A 20,247-nucleotide genomic window follows, 5' to 3' on the forward strand; every position below is an offset into this window, starting at 1 on the left:
CTTCATTCCCTTGCTTTGCGTTGGAATCTATTGAAAAAAAAACCTGTAGAGAGCCTCTAAATAGAAAAGAGTCATGCAACAAAAAAGAGGACTTTGATTTGTTAGAAAATCGTAATTTTAAATCATAATCCAAAATTTTCATCACACTAGAATATTAGGATTCAGGATACATACCTGGATCCATTTTGAAATTTCGTCTTTCTGTTGCGGAATTACTATGACGAATTGACGAATGGTTTTATGATCTTCCTCAACTAAATCACCTTTATTCCTCTACGAGACCGTCGTCTCTCTTCCAGATGGGGAGAAGAGAAATCGTGTTTGATTTAGTCTTTTGGGGACCACAACCTTGATGTTCTATTTATATTGTTTAATTAGGGTTCCCATAATTCCCTAATTAAGACAATATGGGTATCTACTCAATTGGCCCATATTCTTTCTTTAGCAGTCTATGGGTTTACCAAAATTAGACCACTTAATTTTAGCCCATTTTAAATATAATTGAATAAAATATGTTGCCCAACTTAGGAAAAGTAAGTTGCCTAACAATCTCCCACTTGGGTTACATATCATTCCTGAAACAATTATATCACAAATTCTTTAGGCGCGCATCAGTATACTATGGAACCATCTTATATCTTAATAATGGAACCACCGCGATTGTCATCACTATACAGTCATGACTAAACCACGATGATCATCATACTAATATACTCAATGACATAGCTCAAATATGGATGAGTAACATGAAAATTACATGCAATGTGATATCGGACATGGCTATTTCCAACTGGTCCTTCTTTAGTCTTTAGTGAGATCTTTCCAAAGTCCTTAATGAAATGCGAGCATTGCTCATAAAAAGAAACACAAGCAAGTTCAGAAATAGAATAATAAACAATCAATTTTATTACGTAAAAAATCGAATAACTCAATGCCTAAAGCAAACATATAGTACATAAATGACTCTCACTAAACCAAGGTATCCTCAGAAATAACGCCCATATGAGCAGTGTGCTCATGAAAGACCTTAGGCGTTAAACCCTTGGTTAATGTATCTGCTAGCACAGAGTCTGTCCCTATATGTTCTATAGAAATCTGCTTATCTTGAACTCTCTCTTTAACAACTAGAAACTTAATGTCGATAAACTTCCACTTCGTCGAGCTCCTGTTATTGTTGGAATAAAGTATCGTCAAGTTATTGTCACAATAAATCTTTAATGGCGTGTCAATGCCATCTACCACTCGCAGCCCAGTGATAAAGTTTTGCAACCATATTCCATGGTTGGATGCCTCAAAACGAGCAATGAACTCTACAACTATGGTTGAAGAAGCCATGAGAGTCTGTTTAGCAGATTTCCATGAGATAGCTCATTCACCCAACATAAAGATGTAGCCTGATGTGGAGCGTTTGCTATTTTGTCATCCAGCAAAGTCGAAGTTAGAGAACCCAATGATCTCTAAATTGTTTGATCTCCGATAAGTGAGCATGTAGTCCTTTGTTCTCCTCAAATAACGCATCATGTGTTTGGCTGCCTTCTAATGTTGCATACCCGGATTGCTCAAATATTTGTCAAGAACTCCAACTATAAATGCTATATCATGACAAGTACAAACTTGAGTGTACATTAGACTCCCTACTATTTATGCATAGGGAATTTTTTTGCATCTTTTTTTTTAAGATCATTATTAGGGCACTATTTGAGATTAAACTTGTCTCCTTTAGCGACGAGTGTGTCTTCTGGTTTACTATCTTTCATGTTGAATATGCTCAAAACTTTATTGATATAACTCTTTTGTGACAACCTAAGGATACCTTGAGAACGATCTCTAAGTATTTGAATACATAATACGAAAGAGGCATCACCAAGATCTTTTATCTCGAATTTTTTCGTCAGATATTTCTTGGTTTCTTGTAGTAAGCCTATATTGCTACTAGCGAGCAGAATGTTATCAACATATAATATCAGGAAGATGTATTTTACTCCCACTAAACTTATGATATACACAGTCATCAACAATATTCACCTCAAAACCGTACAAGGTGATTACTTGATGAAACTTGTGAGACCATTGACGGGAAGCTTGTTTGAGATCATAGATGGATTTCTTCAATTTATAGATCATAGACTTTGGATCTCCAAATACAAAGTTTTCTGGTTGTACCATATAAATTGTCTTGTCAATGTCTCTATTGAGAAACGCAGTTTTGACATCCATCTGATGCAACTCTAGATCTAAATGAGTCACAAGTGTCATTATTGTTCTAAAAGAGTCTTTCGAAGATATCGGAGAGAAAGTCTCTTTATAGTCTATGCCTTCCTTTTGAGTAAAGCTTTTAGAGACTAGACGAACCTTATATCTCTCGACATTGCCCTTTGAAACCCTCTTGGTTTTAAATATCCATTTACAACCAATGGGCTTCGCACCTTTAGACAACTCGATGAGATCCCAAACATCATTGTCTTTCATAGTGTTGGAAGATAGGCCCAAGCCCACACGACCAAGGAAGACCCACATATCTAAGAATATTATAAGATGGGCCACACGACCAAGGAAGGCCCAAGCACATAAGAAGTGTGACCTACCATGATTACCACAAGCTGGCATCCTTATCACATAAATTGGAAGATAAAAAAAGACTCACAAAGGCATCTTTATCTTATGGTCACGTCCTAGTATTGTTTGTCTTTTATCTATATTGAGTTATTTAATTATGCTAGGACTTATCTTTAAGTGTTAGATTTTGGGTGTAATTGGGACAATGGTAGTTTTATTGTAATTGGACTCTACTACCTTCTTCTATTATAAATAGAGGTTCATGTACTCTGATTATGAGGAGAAGTTAATGAAGTCAATAAAGTTTTTCTCTTTTCCATAAACTCAACATGGTATCAGAGCAGGTTTTGTAAGTTGACTTGGTCAACCCACAAAGATAATGAGATCATTTTCTCTAAACCCTAAACCCTAAGTCTAGGTTCGTAGTTATTTTTTTCAGTCCCTACACCCGTAATTGTTTTTGCGTTTTTCACCTCTTTATTAAGATTTTCATATTGAAAATTATATATTGACGAAAATATATTTGAGTCTAATTTCCAAAGAAAAATGATTTTTTCCAATCGGAGTTATCTACAGAGAGATATCGATATTTGAATGATCGAAGGTCAGATTACGAAAAAATTTGAGCAGCAACAACAATCTTCAGCTTCCGAGGTATTTTATGCTATGAAGAACTAGAATTTATATGGAGAAATATATGTCAAAATAAATATCTGTAAGTCTATTCTTTTACCTATTCAACCATTTTTTTTATCTGAGTTATCTACAAAGATAAATCGATATTTGAATAAAAAAAGGTCAAATAACAAAAGAGGTTCGAGCAGTAGCTAAAAGTTTCATCTTTCGAGGTATTTTATGCTATCAAGAAAGAGAATTTATTTGGAGAATTATATATCAAAAGAAAGATATGTAAGTATATTTTCTTACCTTTTCAACCAATTCTCGTTATGATTTTTTTATAAGGAGATATTGTTCTTGGAAGATTCAATGGTCATTCTGGAAAAAAAGGAGAAACAATACTTAGTTCGGTCAGATGATAGAGACCGAAATCTATCAGATTAACTATCTTCTTATAATTATATTTTATGAACATAAGTTATACTTGGGTGAAAGGTATTTAATTCTAGTTTCATAAGGAGAAAGTTTTAGCCAATCTGATCTATATTTAAAAATATATTCTCATTGGAAGAATCAAAGGTCATGCTAGTATTTTGTTGTATTGAAAAATCCGAATTTATGCCCTTTGTTTTGCATCACTGTTTGAGTTGCTATATCAGGAAAATATCTCACTTCTCCTTGGTTTAATGGCTTATTACTACATTTATGTTATTTGGGCTTATTGTTGCATCTATGATATTTGGTTCAAGAAAGAGGTATTTTATTCCTTATGTTGTGGATAAGTTTATGTGACCAAAATATTCAAGAAAGGGGGAGCATAAAAAGATGAAGCTTATGCATCTAAGAAAAAATATTTATATCGGATTATGATTATTTTATTGGTTGGAAGATGAAGGCATATTGGAAGAAAGGGGGAGTGTTGGAAGATGAAGGCATATTGGAAGATGTGCCACTTTATACAAAAAGATTTAATACATCATTTGCAGTAAGTTAGGAGTTCATGTTGTTCTCTCACCCCCAACTTGAGGGGGAGTGTTGGAAGATGGGCCCAAGCCTACACGACCAAGAAAAACCCACATATCTAAGAATATTATAAGATGGGTCACACGACCAAGGAAGACCCAAGCACATAAGAAGTGTGACCCACTATGATTACCACAAGCTGTCATCCTTATCACATAAGTTGGAAGATCAAGAAGTACTCACAAAGACATCTTTATCTTATGGTCATGTCCTAAAAGAGATCTAATTTGAGTAATGTTTGTCTTTTATCTATATTGAGTTATTTAATTATACTAGGACTTATCTTTAAGTGTTAGAGTTTGGGTGTAATTGGGACAATGATAGTTTTATTGTAATTGGACTCTACTACCTTCCTCTATTATAAATAGAGCTTCATTTACTATGATTATGAGGAGAAGTCAATAAGAAGTCAATGAAGTATTTTTCTTTTCCAAAAATTCAACACATAGACTTCATCTCATCATTCATGGCATCAATCCTCGTGTTCTTGGAGAAAGATGATATAATCATCTGAAATTGCATTTCTCCTCTCCCTAGTGGATCTCCTTAATGACACTTCTTGAGGTTGTTGAGTTTGTTCTAAAGGCGGTGCTTGAGGAAGAATCTCATTGTTGTCTTGATTTAGAACAATGTCAGGAATAGGAGCCTGAATTGTGTCTTGAACAACAATAGGTATAAAGACTTGATCACTATCAATAACAAATTCTTCTTCAAAGACAACATTCCTTATGTTTTCTTCCCCTCCAAACTCAATATCCTTAAGGAATCTCACATTTCCTGTTTCAAAAAGGGATCTTGATGTGGGATCATAAAACTTATAGCCCCGAGAGCGTTCAACGTAACCAATGAAATAACAGTTATCCATCCTTGAGTCCAATTTTCTTTCATGTGGCCTATAAGGCAAAGCCTCAGTTGGACAACCCCAAATGTGCAAGTGCCTAATGTTAGACTTCTTGCCTGTCCAAAGCTCATAGGGGTTTTTGGCAACTGCTTTGCTCGGTACCTTGTTAAGGATGTGCATTGTGGTTTTAAAGTTTCTCCCAAAAGTGACTCTGGCAAGGAGGAATGATTGATCATACTCCTTACCATATCCTTGAGAGTTTGGTTTCGTCTCTCTGCAACACCGTTCATGTTGGGTTAGCCTGATATGTTGTATTGTGGAACAATTCCACACACTTTGAGGAAAATCACGAAGGGTCCTTGACGTTGTTCTGCTGATCTATCATACCTTCCGTAGTATTCACCATCACGATCGGATTTGACGGCCTTTATTTTCTTTCCAAATTGAAATTCAACTCAGCTTTGAAAGACTTGAAGACGTCTAGGGATTGTGACTTCTCATGTATTAAAAATAGGTAATCGTCTATGAATGTAATGAAGTACTGTTGTCCATTCCATGAAGCTATAAGAAATGGGCCAGAGATATTTGTATGTATAAGTTCTAAGACGTCTGTAGCTCTTTCGACACCTAATTTTCTAACATTTGTTTGTTTCCCCTTGATGCACTCAACACAAACTTGGAAGTTTGTAGTATCTAGGGGTTCAAGAATTCCATCCGACACAAGCCTTTGAATTAACTGTTTAGAGATGTTCCTAAACGTCTGTACCATAATATGGTGGAATTCTCACTTAATTTTTGCTTCGTACCACGTGAACTTGTTTGTAGTATTTCTCTATAAGAACTAACAACATCAAGCATATACAAATTATCAATTAAGGGTCTAGAACTAACAAAATTTGAATTTTGGTAGAGACTAACTTTATTATTTCCAAAAGAACAAGAAAAACCTGATTTGTTCAAAATGAAAATATAAATTAAATTCCACCTTAAAGACGATTCAACAAATGTCTCAAATAAATCCAAATAAAATCCAGTGTTTAATTGTAATATGAAAGTTCCTATAGCCTCTACCGTAACTTTATTGTTGTCACCCACAAAAGATGAATTTTTTAGCATCACTTGGCGGTCGGCTCCTTAGGCAACCTTGCAAAGACATACTTAAGTGAGTGTAGCAAAAGATAAATTAACTTAAGAACAAACTAGAGTTTGAGGCATACTCTTCTTTACACGCCAACTGGCGTACTTAGGACACTCCTCATCCTGCTTCTTCTGTTTCTTAATCTGAGAAGATCTTTCTACAACATCCTTACCTCTTTTCTTCTTCTTGTTCTGAGAGGTTTAGGCCAAGTGATCACTTTCAGTTTTATCCCGTTGTTGGCTCTCTTCCTCTTGCACACAATGAGATATAAGCTCATTTAGGGACCATTTGTCCTTCTTAGTGTTATAACTCACTTTGAATTGCCCAAAATGTGTAGGAAGATATATCAAAACCAAGTGCACGAGCAAGTCCTCAGACAACTCTATCTTAAATGACTTAAGTTTTGATGTGAGATGAGACATCTCCATGATCTACTCCCTTATGTTCCTTGTGCCCTTATACTTCATCGAAACAAGTTTAGCCAAAAGGCTACTCGCCTCCGACTTTTTGTTCTTGGCAAAATATTGCTCAATTTCCTTAAAGAACTTCTTGGCGCTCTTGGTCTCAGTAATAGCCCCAAAATGCCTCCGGAATGAAGCGTTTCATGATCATCAAGCACATTAGGTTAAAGCGCTCCCACTTGTCAATTTTAACCTCATTGAGGTTTTTCGGAGTAGAAGTGGTTGCTCCGCCTGAAGTGCAAGATCCAAATCCATACAACTAAGGACAATTTCCATAGTAACTTTCCATACCTTAAAGTTCGTCCCGCTCACCATTGGAATGTTGCTTATTTGAGCAGTAACATTCATTGCAGTAGCAACAAAAATTATATATAGAACAAAATAAACAAACATACTCACATTAACTGTTATGGTCCCTAGCCATGGATCTAGTAACTCGGCGAGATACTCTTGAATCCAGCACGCACACGAAAGTTCTCCAACCACTCTAAGTTGGAAACATAATTTCTTTTCTCTCACAAATGGGCTCAAACACTATTCACGAATAGGTAAAACACTATTCACGCTCAAAAATTAATAATAGAACTTCAGCTTTATGAACTTAGGAAAATAAAATCTCTAAGTTACCTTTTGAATACCACGTCATCAAGAATTCAAAATTCTTCTCCTCTGTTTTGCCGTGAGGGATGAAGAGGTCTGTTTCTTGCAGCAGTGAGCCACGAAAATTCCTTGCCCTTCCTCCTGGTTTCGTTGGTGAAGCCAATCCCTTTTTCCAGCTCGGAATTGGGTAAGGTTTGACCCCCTCTCAAGAGACCTCCAGCCAGCAGCTCCTCTACCGTCGCCTTGGCTTAAGAAGGGGTTCACGTAACCCTTCTTCCTTCTTAGTTCCGTGAAAACACCAAGGCCTCTCTCCACCACGTTAGGTAGAGATTAACCCCCTTTTCTCTTCCTTTCTCACTCACCCAAGACACCCACGAAGTCACCAATGTAACCCAAGAAAACCCAGAAAAAGACTCACGCCAAGACCCTAGCAATGGAGCTTGAGAAGACCCTAAATTACCCTAGTTTAAGCTAAATCCGAACTTCCTTTATTTCTCCATCCTTACCCCTTAAATAGGGTAATTAACATCAACATGGGTTAGGGTTATAAAACCCAACTCTACCCCTACCTTTAAGTCTTATTACAAATCAATAAAATTCGAAATTAAAAGCAACATAAATAATAAAAATAAAGTAGATGACTCAGTCTTATTGAGTCCATAACATTAACTAGCATGTCATATAAAGAAAAACAAGACATGTACAAACAATCAAAATTGGGGACCCATCTCAAGATACCTAGTACAACATTAAGTCCTAGTATTTGGACTGAGAAATTAACTGTAAGTGGTACTCTTAGTGCAATGATCAAATACTGACAATCAGTTATGTCAAACAATAGCATTTCTTTGGATATACTATTGTTCACATGAACAGTCTTTATAATTGTCACACATTTATCATCATAGGCACGTTGTTGATTTGGCCAAACTGTGTCTTCCTTTGGGCCAAACACAATTTGCATAAATAACTTCGCACAAAAATTTATGTATTTTTAGTTTAAATTAATCTACACTACAGAGGTTACTTTGGCAACATGTAGCTTCAATCAATTTGATTAAAATACTTGACCAATTGCATAAAAACAATATCAATTTTCATAATTGAATAATTAACTTAAATATGCACATTATACAACTATATGTGCATGCATAAATATTCATATGAATCAAAATTGCACAAAAAAATAGATTATGCAATTTCTTCAATTTAATATATATAAAAGTTTGTATCCAAAGAGAACACACGAAGGGGAGTTGGCATACCGGTTATTTGTGCTAAACTGAAAAATTTTCAATTTTTTTTTCCTTGTGCTCTAGAGGTCGTCTTCAACCTCCAGCCACGCACAGAGGGAGCGCTTCGGTTTCCACCGATGGCCCTCTGCCAGATGTCAGACTCCCGTCTGACGTCGACTGTTAGCTAAGCTGAGCGACACACAACGTTGAGGCGAGTTCCGTGGAGATCTATGCACAAAGCGTCGAAACTGTACAAAATCGTCATTTTTCTCCACGGAACTCCTCCATTCCAATCCCAATAATCTAACAATAATGTTTCTTTGATACCACTTATTAAAAAACCATAATCTTAAATCATAATCCAAATTTTTCATCACGCTAGAATATTAGGATTTGGGATACATACCTGGATCCATTCTGAAATTTCGTCTTTCTGTTGTGGAATTACTATGACGAATAGATGAATGGTTTTATGATCTTCCTCAACTAAATCACCTTTATTCCTCTAAGAGACCGTCGTCTCTCTTCTGGATGGGGAGAAGAGAAATCGTGTTTGATTGAGTCTTTTGGGGACCACAACCCTGATGTTCTATTTATATTGTTTAATTAGGGTTCCCATAATTCCCTAATTAAGACAATATGGGTATCTACTCAATTGGCCCATATTCCTTCTTTAGCAGTCTATGGGCTTACCAAAATTAGACCACTTAATTTTAACCCATATTAAATGTATTTGAATAAAATATGTTGCCCAACTTAGGAAACGTGAGTTTCCTAACATGATCCCCTTTACTTGAAGCACAAGACCTCCTAAAGGAACTACATTAATAGAGAACAAATGAGGGAGCTTCATGACCCCTTCCCTTGAGTGGAGGAGTTCTAAGTAGAAGGGGAGGGAAGGGGCCCTCCCTCCCCTCTCTGCACTACCTTCCTTCCAACAAGAGTGTCAAGCCCCCTCCCACTTTAGAGTCCCTTGCGCTAACCCATGTCCTCTTTTCTTTTCTTCCTTCTACACTCTCACTCAAACCCAATGAGAGGAAAAAGGGTTGCCTTACCCATCCCTTCCTCTCCTCCTAGTGAGTCCCAAGAAGGGGAGGTAGGAGAGCCTTAAACCTACCCTCCATTTATTCCCCCTTGGAAGCAAGGAGAAGGAAGGGTAGATACAGTAAAAAAAACCAAATGGGGGGTGGTAGGGTTGGCTACCCTCTTGCCTTGAAGATAAGTGAGATTGAGACTGTCAACCATACATCTTCTTTCACATCATCTTCTCTTTAGTGGGGAATTAGGGAGAGAGAAGATTGTATTATCACACATTTATAGAAATGAGAACAAAAGATAAAATCAACATCAATCACAAATACATGGCATAAAAATAAATCAACTTTTATGTTATTTGATCCAAGCTTGATGATAAAATTACAAATTGGGTGATTTATCTTAGATGCATTTATGTCCATATTTTTTTATTCCTTTTCCTTTTTACCCTAACCCCACAAAAACAAGTTATTTGCACTCTCTTACAATATCAATTGTTGGTCTCTACTCTTCAATTTTTGTTACATTGTTTTGATGTTTCTCTTCATCTTAAAAACATAAAACTAACATGATACATAATGACAAAAATTAACATAAAATTTAAATTATAATATAAACTTCTCATATATTGTATTTTTTATCTCATCAAATTTAAAAATATTTTCTTAACCATTAGAATGAGGGCCAAGAGAAAGTATTGTAATTATACAAAAAAAAAATATTAGTAATATATTTAGAATATAATTAAATATATTATCAAATTTCATCCTCTAATGCATGCTACAACAAAAGGGGATGAATTTCCCTTTTATTTTAAGTAAAGTGGGGATGAAAGAAACACAAGTGTAGGAATGAGGTTAACAGAGAGTATCGCATTGCCTTGCAAACCCCTTTTTATTTTCAAATACGACTATTTAGGGTTGTGTTTGAAACACAAAAAGCGAAGAAAAAAGAAAATAAAAGAAGATAAAGAATTTTTTTTTTAATTTTCTTGTTTGGATGACTATGAAAAATATGAGAGAAATATAGTTTCTCTTATTTGGAAGCACAAAGAAAATGGAAAAGAAATGAAAAATTAAAAATTAAAATTTTTGAATGATTAAATTTATTTACAAACCTAAGAATTAAAGTATTTATAAGTATTAGAATATTATCTATAGACTTTTATTTTTTCTCAAATAATTTATATTATCTATAAAAATTTCTCTATAATTTATCTTTATTTTTCTCTTAAAATCCCATTTTTTTAGAGAAAGTCCAATAACTAAGAGAGAAAAGAAGTTTCTATCATATTTTATTTTCTCTTCAAGAATGTGCTACCAAACACTAGAAAAGACTTTCTTTCATCTTTTATTTATTTTATTATTTTATTTAATTTCTTAAATATTTCGTATATGAATATTTTCTAACATGGTTGGTTAGTCTAAAGGTAATATTGTCTTTAAAGATAATAATTATTTTAATAATAAAAGGAAGAGGTGCACGAATAGGAAAAGGGCAACCTTCTCCCTTCGCTCTTATCTTTGGCAAGAGAAGGAAGGTGCCCTTTTCTTTTATTTTAGATAGAGGGGTTGATTCTCTTTCAGTGGAAAAAAACCGGAGGGAAAGAGAGAGGGGAGGGAGGAAGCTGCCACTCCCCTCTTTATCTACATGGAGGTTGTTGTCGAGATGAAGAGTTTTTATATAATTAAATATAATATTTATTTTTAATAAATAAAAAGATAATTATACAATATTTAATTAATATTTAAAACACACAAGGGCGAAGGGCCTACTACTTACATATATATATTGCCGAAAATACCCTTATCCTTTGGCGCCTCTTATAATCGGTGATCTTCTTATTCCTACAAATATCGAGTCGTCTCGCCGATTTCCGATCTCGATCTCCTTCTTGCCTGAAATTTTTTCGTCTTCCTGATGATTTCCGACTTAGATTTCTTCACTGCTCCTTCAAGTTTGTCCATCCCGATTTGCTTTCACTAAATTTTACTTCTGTTCGCGCTGATCGTTGATCTTATTTTCGACGGTATCTTCTGCTGTTGGCCCGTGTAGGTAAGATCTGTATCTAATATCTCTATTTTTGTTTCTATACTGCAATTATGATAGATATTACATCCGGCGTGCTCGAGGATGGTGGATTGAGCACAAATATAGCACTTGCCTGTGTCCATCAATAGCGAGTGCCCTCTGGTCATAAGTGACGTTAATTGTGAGTCTTATTTAACTAATAAGATCTTGAAAAACTGAAATACTTAGAAAAAATTGAAATCAATGTTTAGTTTCCATGCTTCAAATCCTTTCTTTACACACCAAATAAGTACAACGAATTTGTTTCTTAAAAAACATGTCTGCAGTCATTGGCTGATTTAACAGTGAACACTGCTTTTGAGGAACGCAGCATGGATATCTGCTTTTGTATTTTTTTATTTTTTTTGAGAATGGCAAAATTTTATTAAACCAAAAGGCAAAAACTACTAACTGGAGGGATCCCTAACAACGAGAGCTTGGAGGGATCCTTTGGCAGCCGTAGGAACTAACCTCCATTTACAAACAAAAGAATTGGCAAGCTCAAGGTCGTCATGAAAGCAAGACTAGTGCCTCCAAGGAGGCTCACTATTGCCAGATCACCAGTTGATGATGGTTTTGGAGTTACCCTCAACGTGAATAGCCCCTGAAAATGATCTTTGAAAAGTTGAAGATCATTACTCAGCCCTTAAGTTCCGTAGAGGTGGAGTCTGAGATGCCAAGGGGGCCTGCAAAGGAAGCAAGGGTGGTGCCAGAGCAATCATGGAAAACACCCCCGAAGCCCAAAGGTCCCGGATTGCTGAAAGAGGAGACATCAAAGTTAAGATTTATAGCATTTGGATATGGGGGAACCAAACTATCAATATGAGGGGCTATGATTGGCAAGGCAGTAGACTTGAAACCAACAACTTCTAATCAGGCTGGCCTTGATGCCTTCAAAGAGAGGAAGGGATCCAATCCACATAACCACCTAAGAGAAGATCTTTCTAGCAATTTTTGCCAAGGAGAGGAGGTCATTTGGAAAATTCTGCAATTCCTTTCATTCCAAATGAGCCAAGGAACAAAAGCAAGCAAGAAAGGAACATAGATTGGCTGAGGGTGGGAAGCATTAATCTTGGACTACTCTGAATGAGAGAAGCAAGATTGTTAGGGATGCAAATGGAAATCTCGAATAGGCTGAAGAAGAAGCACCACATTTGCCAGGAGAAGTGACAGTTGACTAGGAGGTGGTCAATAGATCCTTCCATACGATGGCAGAGAGTAGGGGTGGCTTCGAACTGAGCCGGCTCGGTTCGATTCGGTATCTCGAGCTCGAGATCCGGAATCGGCTCGTTTAAATTAATGAGCCAAACTAGACCGAATCCAGGTTTGGCTCGACGACTTGCGAGCCGGCTTGTTAACGAGTTGAGTCGGGAGCGGGAACGAGGGAATGGGACTGAGAGCGAGGGGGGGAAAAATTCTTCATCCCCTCATTACCGCCGAGCCCCTCCCGTCTGCTGTTGTCTCCTCCTCTGTCACCGGCCGTTCGATTTTTCCTCCCCTGGCCTTCGCCTCTGTTTCCATTGCCGCCACTTCTGTCGCCGACAACACCGGCGCCGTAACCCCCTGCCTCTGCGTTGTCTTGGCGGAATACCCCCTCGGCCTTGCGCGAAGATGATTTTGTACGTGCGAGATCATAAAGTTAAAAAATAAATTCCTTAAACTCTCCTTCCTGATGGCTCTTGAAAAAATTGAAAATACATTTTAGTAGAAATAAGTTTATAGGGACTATTAGTGTCTCATGTTTTCGGTAAACATTTTTCAAATTGAAAATTCTTATTAAAAAAATTATATAATTTTCTAAGTAAGATTTTTCTGCCAAGATGGGCTAGAAAACCGTATAGAAAATTTTTGAATAAGTATTTGACAGTTGATGCTGTAATACTTTTAGCATGAGGCAATTTTTATTGCAATTTTGTGTTTAACATTTTATTTGATTAAAAATTTATCGATAAGTATAGTAATATATTAGATTGATTATTAATTTTTATTTATTTCCCTAGAAGAGGCAATAAGAGGTCCATTTAACTTTCCTAAGAAAATTTTAAAATATTTCTTGTAATTTTCTAATAAGTCACTAATAGTAATAGGATTTTATTTAAAGTTTTTTTTGGAAATATGTATCATAGGAAAAACATTTCTAGTTTTTCCTAGAATATAAGTTTCAACCAGGGGCACTAAGGAGGCCATAGTAAATTTATGGCCAGATTCAAAAATTACAAAACAAGCTAGACAACATTTGGAGTAAAAAAGATTAATATTGGTGCGTTTTAATCCCCTATCATTCTTTTTTTTTTAAAATGTATGCATAATTTTATATATAATTTATTTGACATATATTTTATATAGAGTATTAAATGTAGGTTAAGCTCGAACTCGGGTAGAGCTCGAGCTCGATCTCAGTTAAAATTATTAGGCTCGATTTCAATTACAATTTTAAGTTCGAGGCTAGGGTCGGCTCGAGCTTGAGTTCAAAATATTTAAATCAAACTCGGCTTGAACAAGGTTTGGACTCAACTAGATTCGATGCCACCCTTATGCCCAATTTTAAGTAGAGGTCATTCCCAATTTTATGTAAAATGTATGCATAATTTATATACAATTTATTTAACATGTATTTTTTGAAAAGTTTTAAATGTATGTTGAAGCTCGAGCTCGGCTCCAACTTCGATAAAATTATTAAGCTCGAGCTCGATAACAATTTTAGGCTCGAGTTCGAAATATTTAAATCAAGCTCGACTCGAATATAGGCAGGTTCGGGCTCGGCTCGGCTCAATGCCACCCCTGGCAGAGAGGGCAAGTGCTACTGGGACCAGTGGTTTCTCGACGAATGAGATTATCACTTGTAGGAATTTTTCCATGGAGGATGCTCCATAGGAATTTTTTTGCTTTGGGTGGCCTCAAGAGTCTCCAAGATTTGAAAACTAAAAGGGGGGGGGGGGGGGGGGGGGTGTTGCTGATAGAATAGAAGGTGGTGTAGCAAGATGCTACAATAAAGACTCCATGGTTGTTCGGGCAACATATTATTCTATATGCATTGTGGATCTTAAAAGATGTGGTAGCCATCTGCTCTAATAATAAACTTCCACAACCTCATCATCACGAAGATCTTGCCAGAAATGGTGACTCCCATCAACCCCATGGGGTGAATCGTTGGTGAGGAAGTTATCCATAGTTGCATTAGGTAATCAGGCTAGATTGAAGAGCAAGGGAAATTGGTCTTTTGAAAGGGCATTTCGAAACTATAAATCATACCGGAACTGATAGCAATTAAAGCCAAACTGATAGCAATTAAATGTTGTATGTTGTACCCAAGAATTTGTTGTATAGATGGACATGAATTGATAGATGGCCTGTCATCAATTAATTGAATTAACAAGTTAGAATCCATCACTAAATAAAAAATTTAACAGAACCAAAATATGCATTATGTTCAAAATAATGGCGTAATATATTAATATTTAACTTTATTAGGGTTATTGAGAAAAGAAGTTTTTTTTTTTTTTTGGTTAAAAATGAAATATATCAAAACAAAAAGGAAATAGTGGCAATGATGTCACTGTTATCCTTTTTTTTTTTTAAAAGAAAAAGAAACATCAAGGGAGGCCTCCCCTTACAGTAAGGGACCCAATTTAGCACAATAATCTGCAGCCGAATTGGCTGATATGAGGACATGGGACCAGGTACAAGGAATAGAGGATACGAGATCCATAAGGTCAAGATAAATCTGCCAGTGATGCCTGGGTGGGAGGGTGGAGGAGGAGCACCAACCGATGATGACTCGAGAATCTCCTAAAATAATGAGCGGACCGCTGAAATGATCATGAAAGATATGGAGTCCGTAGAGAAGTCCAGATAACTCCGCTGTAGTAGAATCAACAATGCCAAGAGGGCCCGAGTAGGAAATAATAGTGGTTCCACTAGCATCGTAGATCACTCCGCCAAAGCCTGCCAAACCAGGGCATCTTAGAGTGCACCCGTCAAAGTTGAGCTTGAAGTGGCCAGTTGAGGGGGGAACCCATGCAACCATTTGAGGGGACGGGGTGGGAGTAGGCATTGGTTGAGGAGACTGAAAAACGACCACTGTCATCGGGGAGCCAAGTTATCCGGTCAATCACATGAGTTCGGTTGGTGACAACACCAAGATCATCGATCAAGCCGCAGATGGCAATGACCTCCTCATCAGAGAGATCACATCTCAGGTGGAAATCCCAAGAACTATTAACCCAAACATCAGCAACAGAGAGGTTGCGACATGCAGTAAGCTGAAGAAGTGGGGGGGAAGGAGGTAAGAGACCCAACTCTTGCCCACCAATCAGTCCAAAAATTGAGATTTGATCCGTTTCCAACAAAAAACTTGACAACCAATCGGAAGCCCGGGAACAGATGATGAAATGCTCTCCAGAGGGGAGAGAGATTATGCATATTGCCATCAAGAATCCACTTAGCCCCAAGAAGACGGAGCTTTGAGGCCACCATCGGTTTCTAGAGAGCCATAGAGCTAGAATTGAGTTTCCAAAATCACTTGAGGAGAAGAGTAGCTCCCATATCCTTAGTGCATCTAATTCCCAGACCACCCATAGTCTTTGGCATACAAACATCATCTCAACTGACTAGATGATAATGAAACTCATTGCTAGTTCCGCGCCATAAGAATCGTCTTTTGATCATGTCAATGCGCCGACAACAGAGGCGGGGCAAGGAGCAAAGGAAAGGAAGTAGTTGGGTATACCTGCCAAACAAGAGTTAAGAAGCGTCAATCTCCTAGCTTTAGAGAGGAGTCTTCCTTTCCAAGTAGATAAACGCCGTTTGGGCCTTTCAATTACTGGACCCAAAGCCCTTTCTGAGACCCACAATCAATGAGGGAGACCCCAAGATAAGTAGAGGGGAGAGTCATAATCGAGCAACCCAATGTGTCTGCTATAATTTCTAAGAAGGGGGGGTCAATATGAATTCCCATAATTATTGTCTTGCTCCAATTAATCTTTTGCCCGGAGGTGATTTCAAAAAGCCCAAGAAGAGCCTTGATATTGCAGATTTGGTCGAGTGTACTAGTGCCAAAGCAAATAGTGTCATATGCAAAATGGAGAAGCGGTATGTCAAAGGTGCTCTGATTCAAAATGGCTTCAAGCCATCCAAAGTTGCGGGATTTGTAGAACATAGAGGATTGGTACTTGACAATAATATTGAAGAGTTTAGAGGGGAGAGGGGATCTCCCTACCGGAGGGAACTAATGCTGCATACGTTCCAAGAAATAACAATCATTGACTCCAGGGGTGGACATGTCACCTAGCAAATACCCTTAATAGGTCACTCCCAATTTCTTGTTACTGTTATCCCTTAATTGATCTTTTTACTCTTTAAGGCTTTGGCTTATTTGCTGAAAGAATACATCATGGAGGTATTAATTATTTGGACTTATTAGGGTGCTGATGGAAAAAAAGAAGAAGAAAGAGTCAGTGTTGAAAGTGACGTCTCTATAAATTTCTAGATTGACAATACTGTATTTTCTATTTAAGGTCAACATTCCTTTGTAATTTCTCAAACATAGGAGGGCTCAAACTCAAACAGAGTTAAGCTTTTCACTTTTCTGTATTTAGTAGGATCAGCTGATTTACTTTTGATTCAGGTTGTTCTTTATTGTGATATTTTCATTTTTCTTATAAAGTTTGCTGTTATTATTCAGACGAGATGCCACAGCGGCACTCAAAGAACAATAATGATCTTGCTTTCTTCACTTATGATGAGAAGCGGAAACTTGGTTATGGCACCCAGAGGGAAAGACTTGGAAAGGATTCAATTAAACCGTTTGATGCATGCTGCCTCTGTTTGAAGCCATTTATTGATCCACTCTGCTGCCATAAAGGGCATATCTTTTGCAAAGAGTGTATATTTCAGTGCTTGTTATCTCAGAAGAAAGACATCAAGAGGTCAGTTTGTTTTTCTAAAAATTTATTTAAGATCTTTTATTTATGCCCAATGGTTTTAAGTCGAAATTGGAGTTATATCTTTTTATACATCTAATAATTGTGACATTTGATTTCTGATATGTCTTTGAGGATGACTATAGTCTTTCATTGCCTTTTAAAATTTTTATCTACAATTTGGTCTCTGTACTAGATAAATAGCTTATAGCCTTTAAAAATTTTAATTAAATTCTGGCCTTTTCACTACAAAAATAGTTTGTGTCCTTCATAGATTTTAATTAAGTACCGTGTATTTGGACTAGATAAATAGTTTATAATTGTATGCACATGCACACTGCTTATAGATAGATATACTCCAGCTGAATTTTTGGAATTTTCATGACAAAGCTTCCCCTATTGAGACACATTACATGGGAAATGTATAGTTTTGTTATTGCTGCCACCAAATCATGATGAGAAGATTGTTAATCATGGGGGTTTTGAGATATAAAATTTGTCGTGATTGAGATACAAATCCCAACCTCTTTGTACTTTTACTCACTTAGCCAAATCTAGAATTTCTATTTTGGAACTATATAATTCCTACAACAGATTACAGCATCATATTCCTTTGATGCAATCCCGGACATTCTAACCCCTTTATTTGTTCGAGGAGTAGGGATAACAAGTACTTCCGTGTTGACACTTCTTGAGGATGTACGATCACCTTCCTCAGGAAAAGGGTGTAGGATATTTGGGAGGCACTGAGAGTGAACTGATGGGAGTTGGTCCTCCTTAGAGATTTCCTCCGCTGGACTAAATGAACCCCTGTTAGCCAGCCATGGTCTTGTCTTGGTCATGTTATTTGATTTTCTTGTCAGAGACCTGCATTACCTGTTAACATGCTTTTATTTCAACCCTTGGTTTCATCATTAGATTTCTTGCGTCTCTCCTGGGTCTTGGTAATCATCGAAAAAAAAAAAAAAAGTTGAACTGTTTGTGATTTGTAAGCTTTAGAGTTTCCTTACAGACATAAAGTGGTGAAGTTTATGAAGAACTACCCAGAGTGAATTTTTTATTTTGACATCTGTTTGTAGCCCCAAGAGTTAGTGGCTTAAATGGAGGAGGAGAACATTTATTTAAGCCATCAATTAAGGAAGATTGTAGCCAAAAATTTTAGCGTGTGTTTAATCTTTCAACTAGGACAAGAGTTCAATAAGGCTCCTGGGTGGATGCGAAATCAAATAGTTCTCTAAGCGTAGCTATCAGAGAAGTAGATTTTTATTAACCATTGGAAACTTATGTGAAAGTGCAATAGATGGAGATGAGTTTTAGGTGATATGGCTTTGTGGTTCAGAAATTTGATGCATCATGATCATTAATTTAGGAGTTTATGGCTTAAATTATGTCCGTAAATTTATGATTCATGAGCATTTACTATTTAACAATCACTGATCATATTTTTTATTAACTTGTGATGCAAGTAGAGCTTATGGTCTATTCATAAGCCGTTTGATTTATGAAATAACACATTTGCTGCATCCATTTTCACATGAAGGTCCCTGTATTATGTTGGACGCACTGATTTGGCATTTTTGTTATTAGAATCCAATTCGCAAAAAATAATTCCCAAGCAAATATAACTTTGGATGATCATTTTGTATCTTCTTGAATAAATTCAAGATGTTGCTTGAAGAAAGAAGTTAACAAAAGCCAAGCTAGGTCAAATTCTAAATTTAAGCTTGACTGTTCCTTTTGAACTTTCAGGAAACAAGCAGCACGTGCTACCCAGCAGAAGCAAGAGAAAGAAGAAGAAGAGGAGAAACTAATGCTGCAAAAAGCCCGGGAGCTTGATGCATTTGATCGTCAAAACCATGGTGCTGTTCCAAAGTATGATGATCGGAGCTATACCGAAGATAAGAATGGCTTCCATGGTGCCAACAGTGTTAAGGTTACAGCCTTTGAGGAGGAAGCCCTCCGGAACATGAAAGCTTTTTGGTTGCCATCTGCCACACCAGAAGCCCCAGTCAAAGTGGAGGCCCCTTCCACTGATACAATCTGTCCTGAAGGAAAAGAAAAACTCAAACTCAAAACCCTTTTCCCAATTCATTTTACAGAAGACAATAATGATAAGAAAGCCAAGTCGTTGGATGCAAGCTATATCTGCCCTAGCTGCAAGGTTACTCTGACGAACACATTGGCACTTGTTGCTGTCAGCACATGTGGACATGTGTTTTGTAAGAAGTGCGGGGATAGATTTATTGCTAAGGACAAGGTCTGTTTGGTCTGCAACAAGGAGTGCAAAGAGAGGAATCTGGTTTGCTTGGAGAAGGGGGGAACTGGCTATTCTGGACACGGAGATCATTTGGACGCAACTGACTTTAAGCATTTAGGAAGTGGTAGTGGGCTAGGATTGGTGAGGCCTGCTGTAAAGACCTGAACACAGATGGCAGACTGCTTCACCTTGTTTCTTTGTTTTTAATTCTGGAATTATGTTCATAAACCTGGGATGAAAATGTTTAGTTATGCTTTGATTTCCTGTATTTTGGATGGAAAAAAAAGAGATCGCTATAACACCCTAACAATTTTGGTTACATACTGTGACACTTAATATATATTTTTGTGATCTTTTAGCTGTACGAGGATATTGTAGTCAGCTGTTTGCGGACACAGCATGATTTAACACCACTGATATAAATTAGCAGCAGCAGCGGCAACAGTGAATAATGATGTGACGAACAAAATAGAAAAGAGGTTGCTACCTGTA

General features: G+C 36.9%; 1 protein-coding gene across 1 annotated transcript; it reads left to right on the plus strand.

Annotated features, from left to right (window-relative positions):
• The first annotated feature begins 11,380 nt into the window (after positions 1–11,380).
• On the plus strand, positions 11,381–20,108 carry LOC137936858 (E3 ubiquitin-protein ligase CSU1-like). The gene is made up of 3 exons (XM_068781787.1): positions 11,381–11,562; positions 17,261–17,504; positions 19,248–20,108. Exons 2-3 carry the CDS (start codon positions 17,266–17,268, stop codon positions 19,918–19,920), a joined length of 912 nt encoding a protein of 303 aa, XP_068637888.1. The 5' UTR covers positions 11,381–11,562; positions 17,261–17,265; the 3' UTR covers positions 19,921–20,108.
• The last annotated feature ends 139 nt before the right edge of the window (positions 20,109–20,247 follow it).

Source organism: Aristolochia californica, unplaced genomic scaffold (genome assembly GCF_029961685.1).
Source record: "Aristolochia californica isolate CCGP_79_NKW_82.1479 unplaced genomic scaffold, dmAriCali1.0.hap1 SCAF_7, whole genome shotgun sequence".
NCBI lineage: Eukaryota > Viridiplantae > Streptophyta > Magnoliopsida > Piperales > Aristolochiaceae > Aristolochia > Aristolochia californica.

Excerpts from the sequence above, each read along its gene's own strand:
- LOC137936858 (XM_068781787.1), top strand. The coding sequence starts at position 17,266 with ATGCCACAGCGGCACTCAAAGAACAATAATGATCTTGCTTTCTTCACT. Across the intron at positions 17,505-19,247 it reads CAGAAGAAAGACATCAAGAG|GAAACAAGCAGCACGTGCTA; the intron begins GTCAGTTTGTTT and ends TTGAACTTTCAG.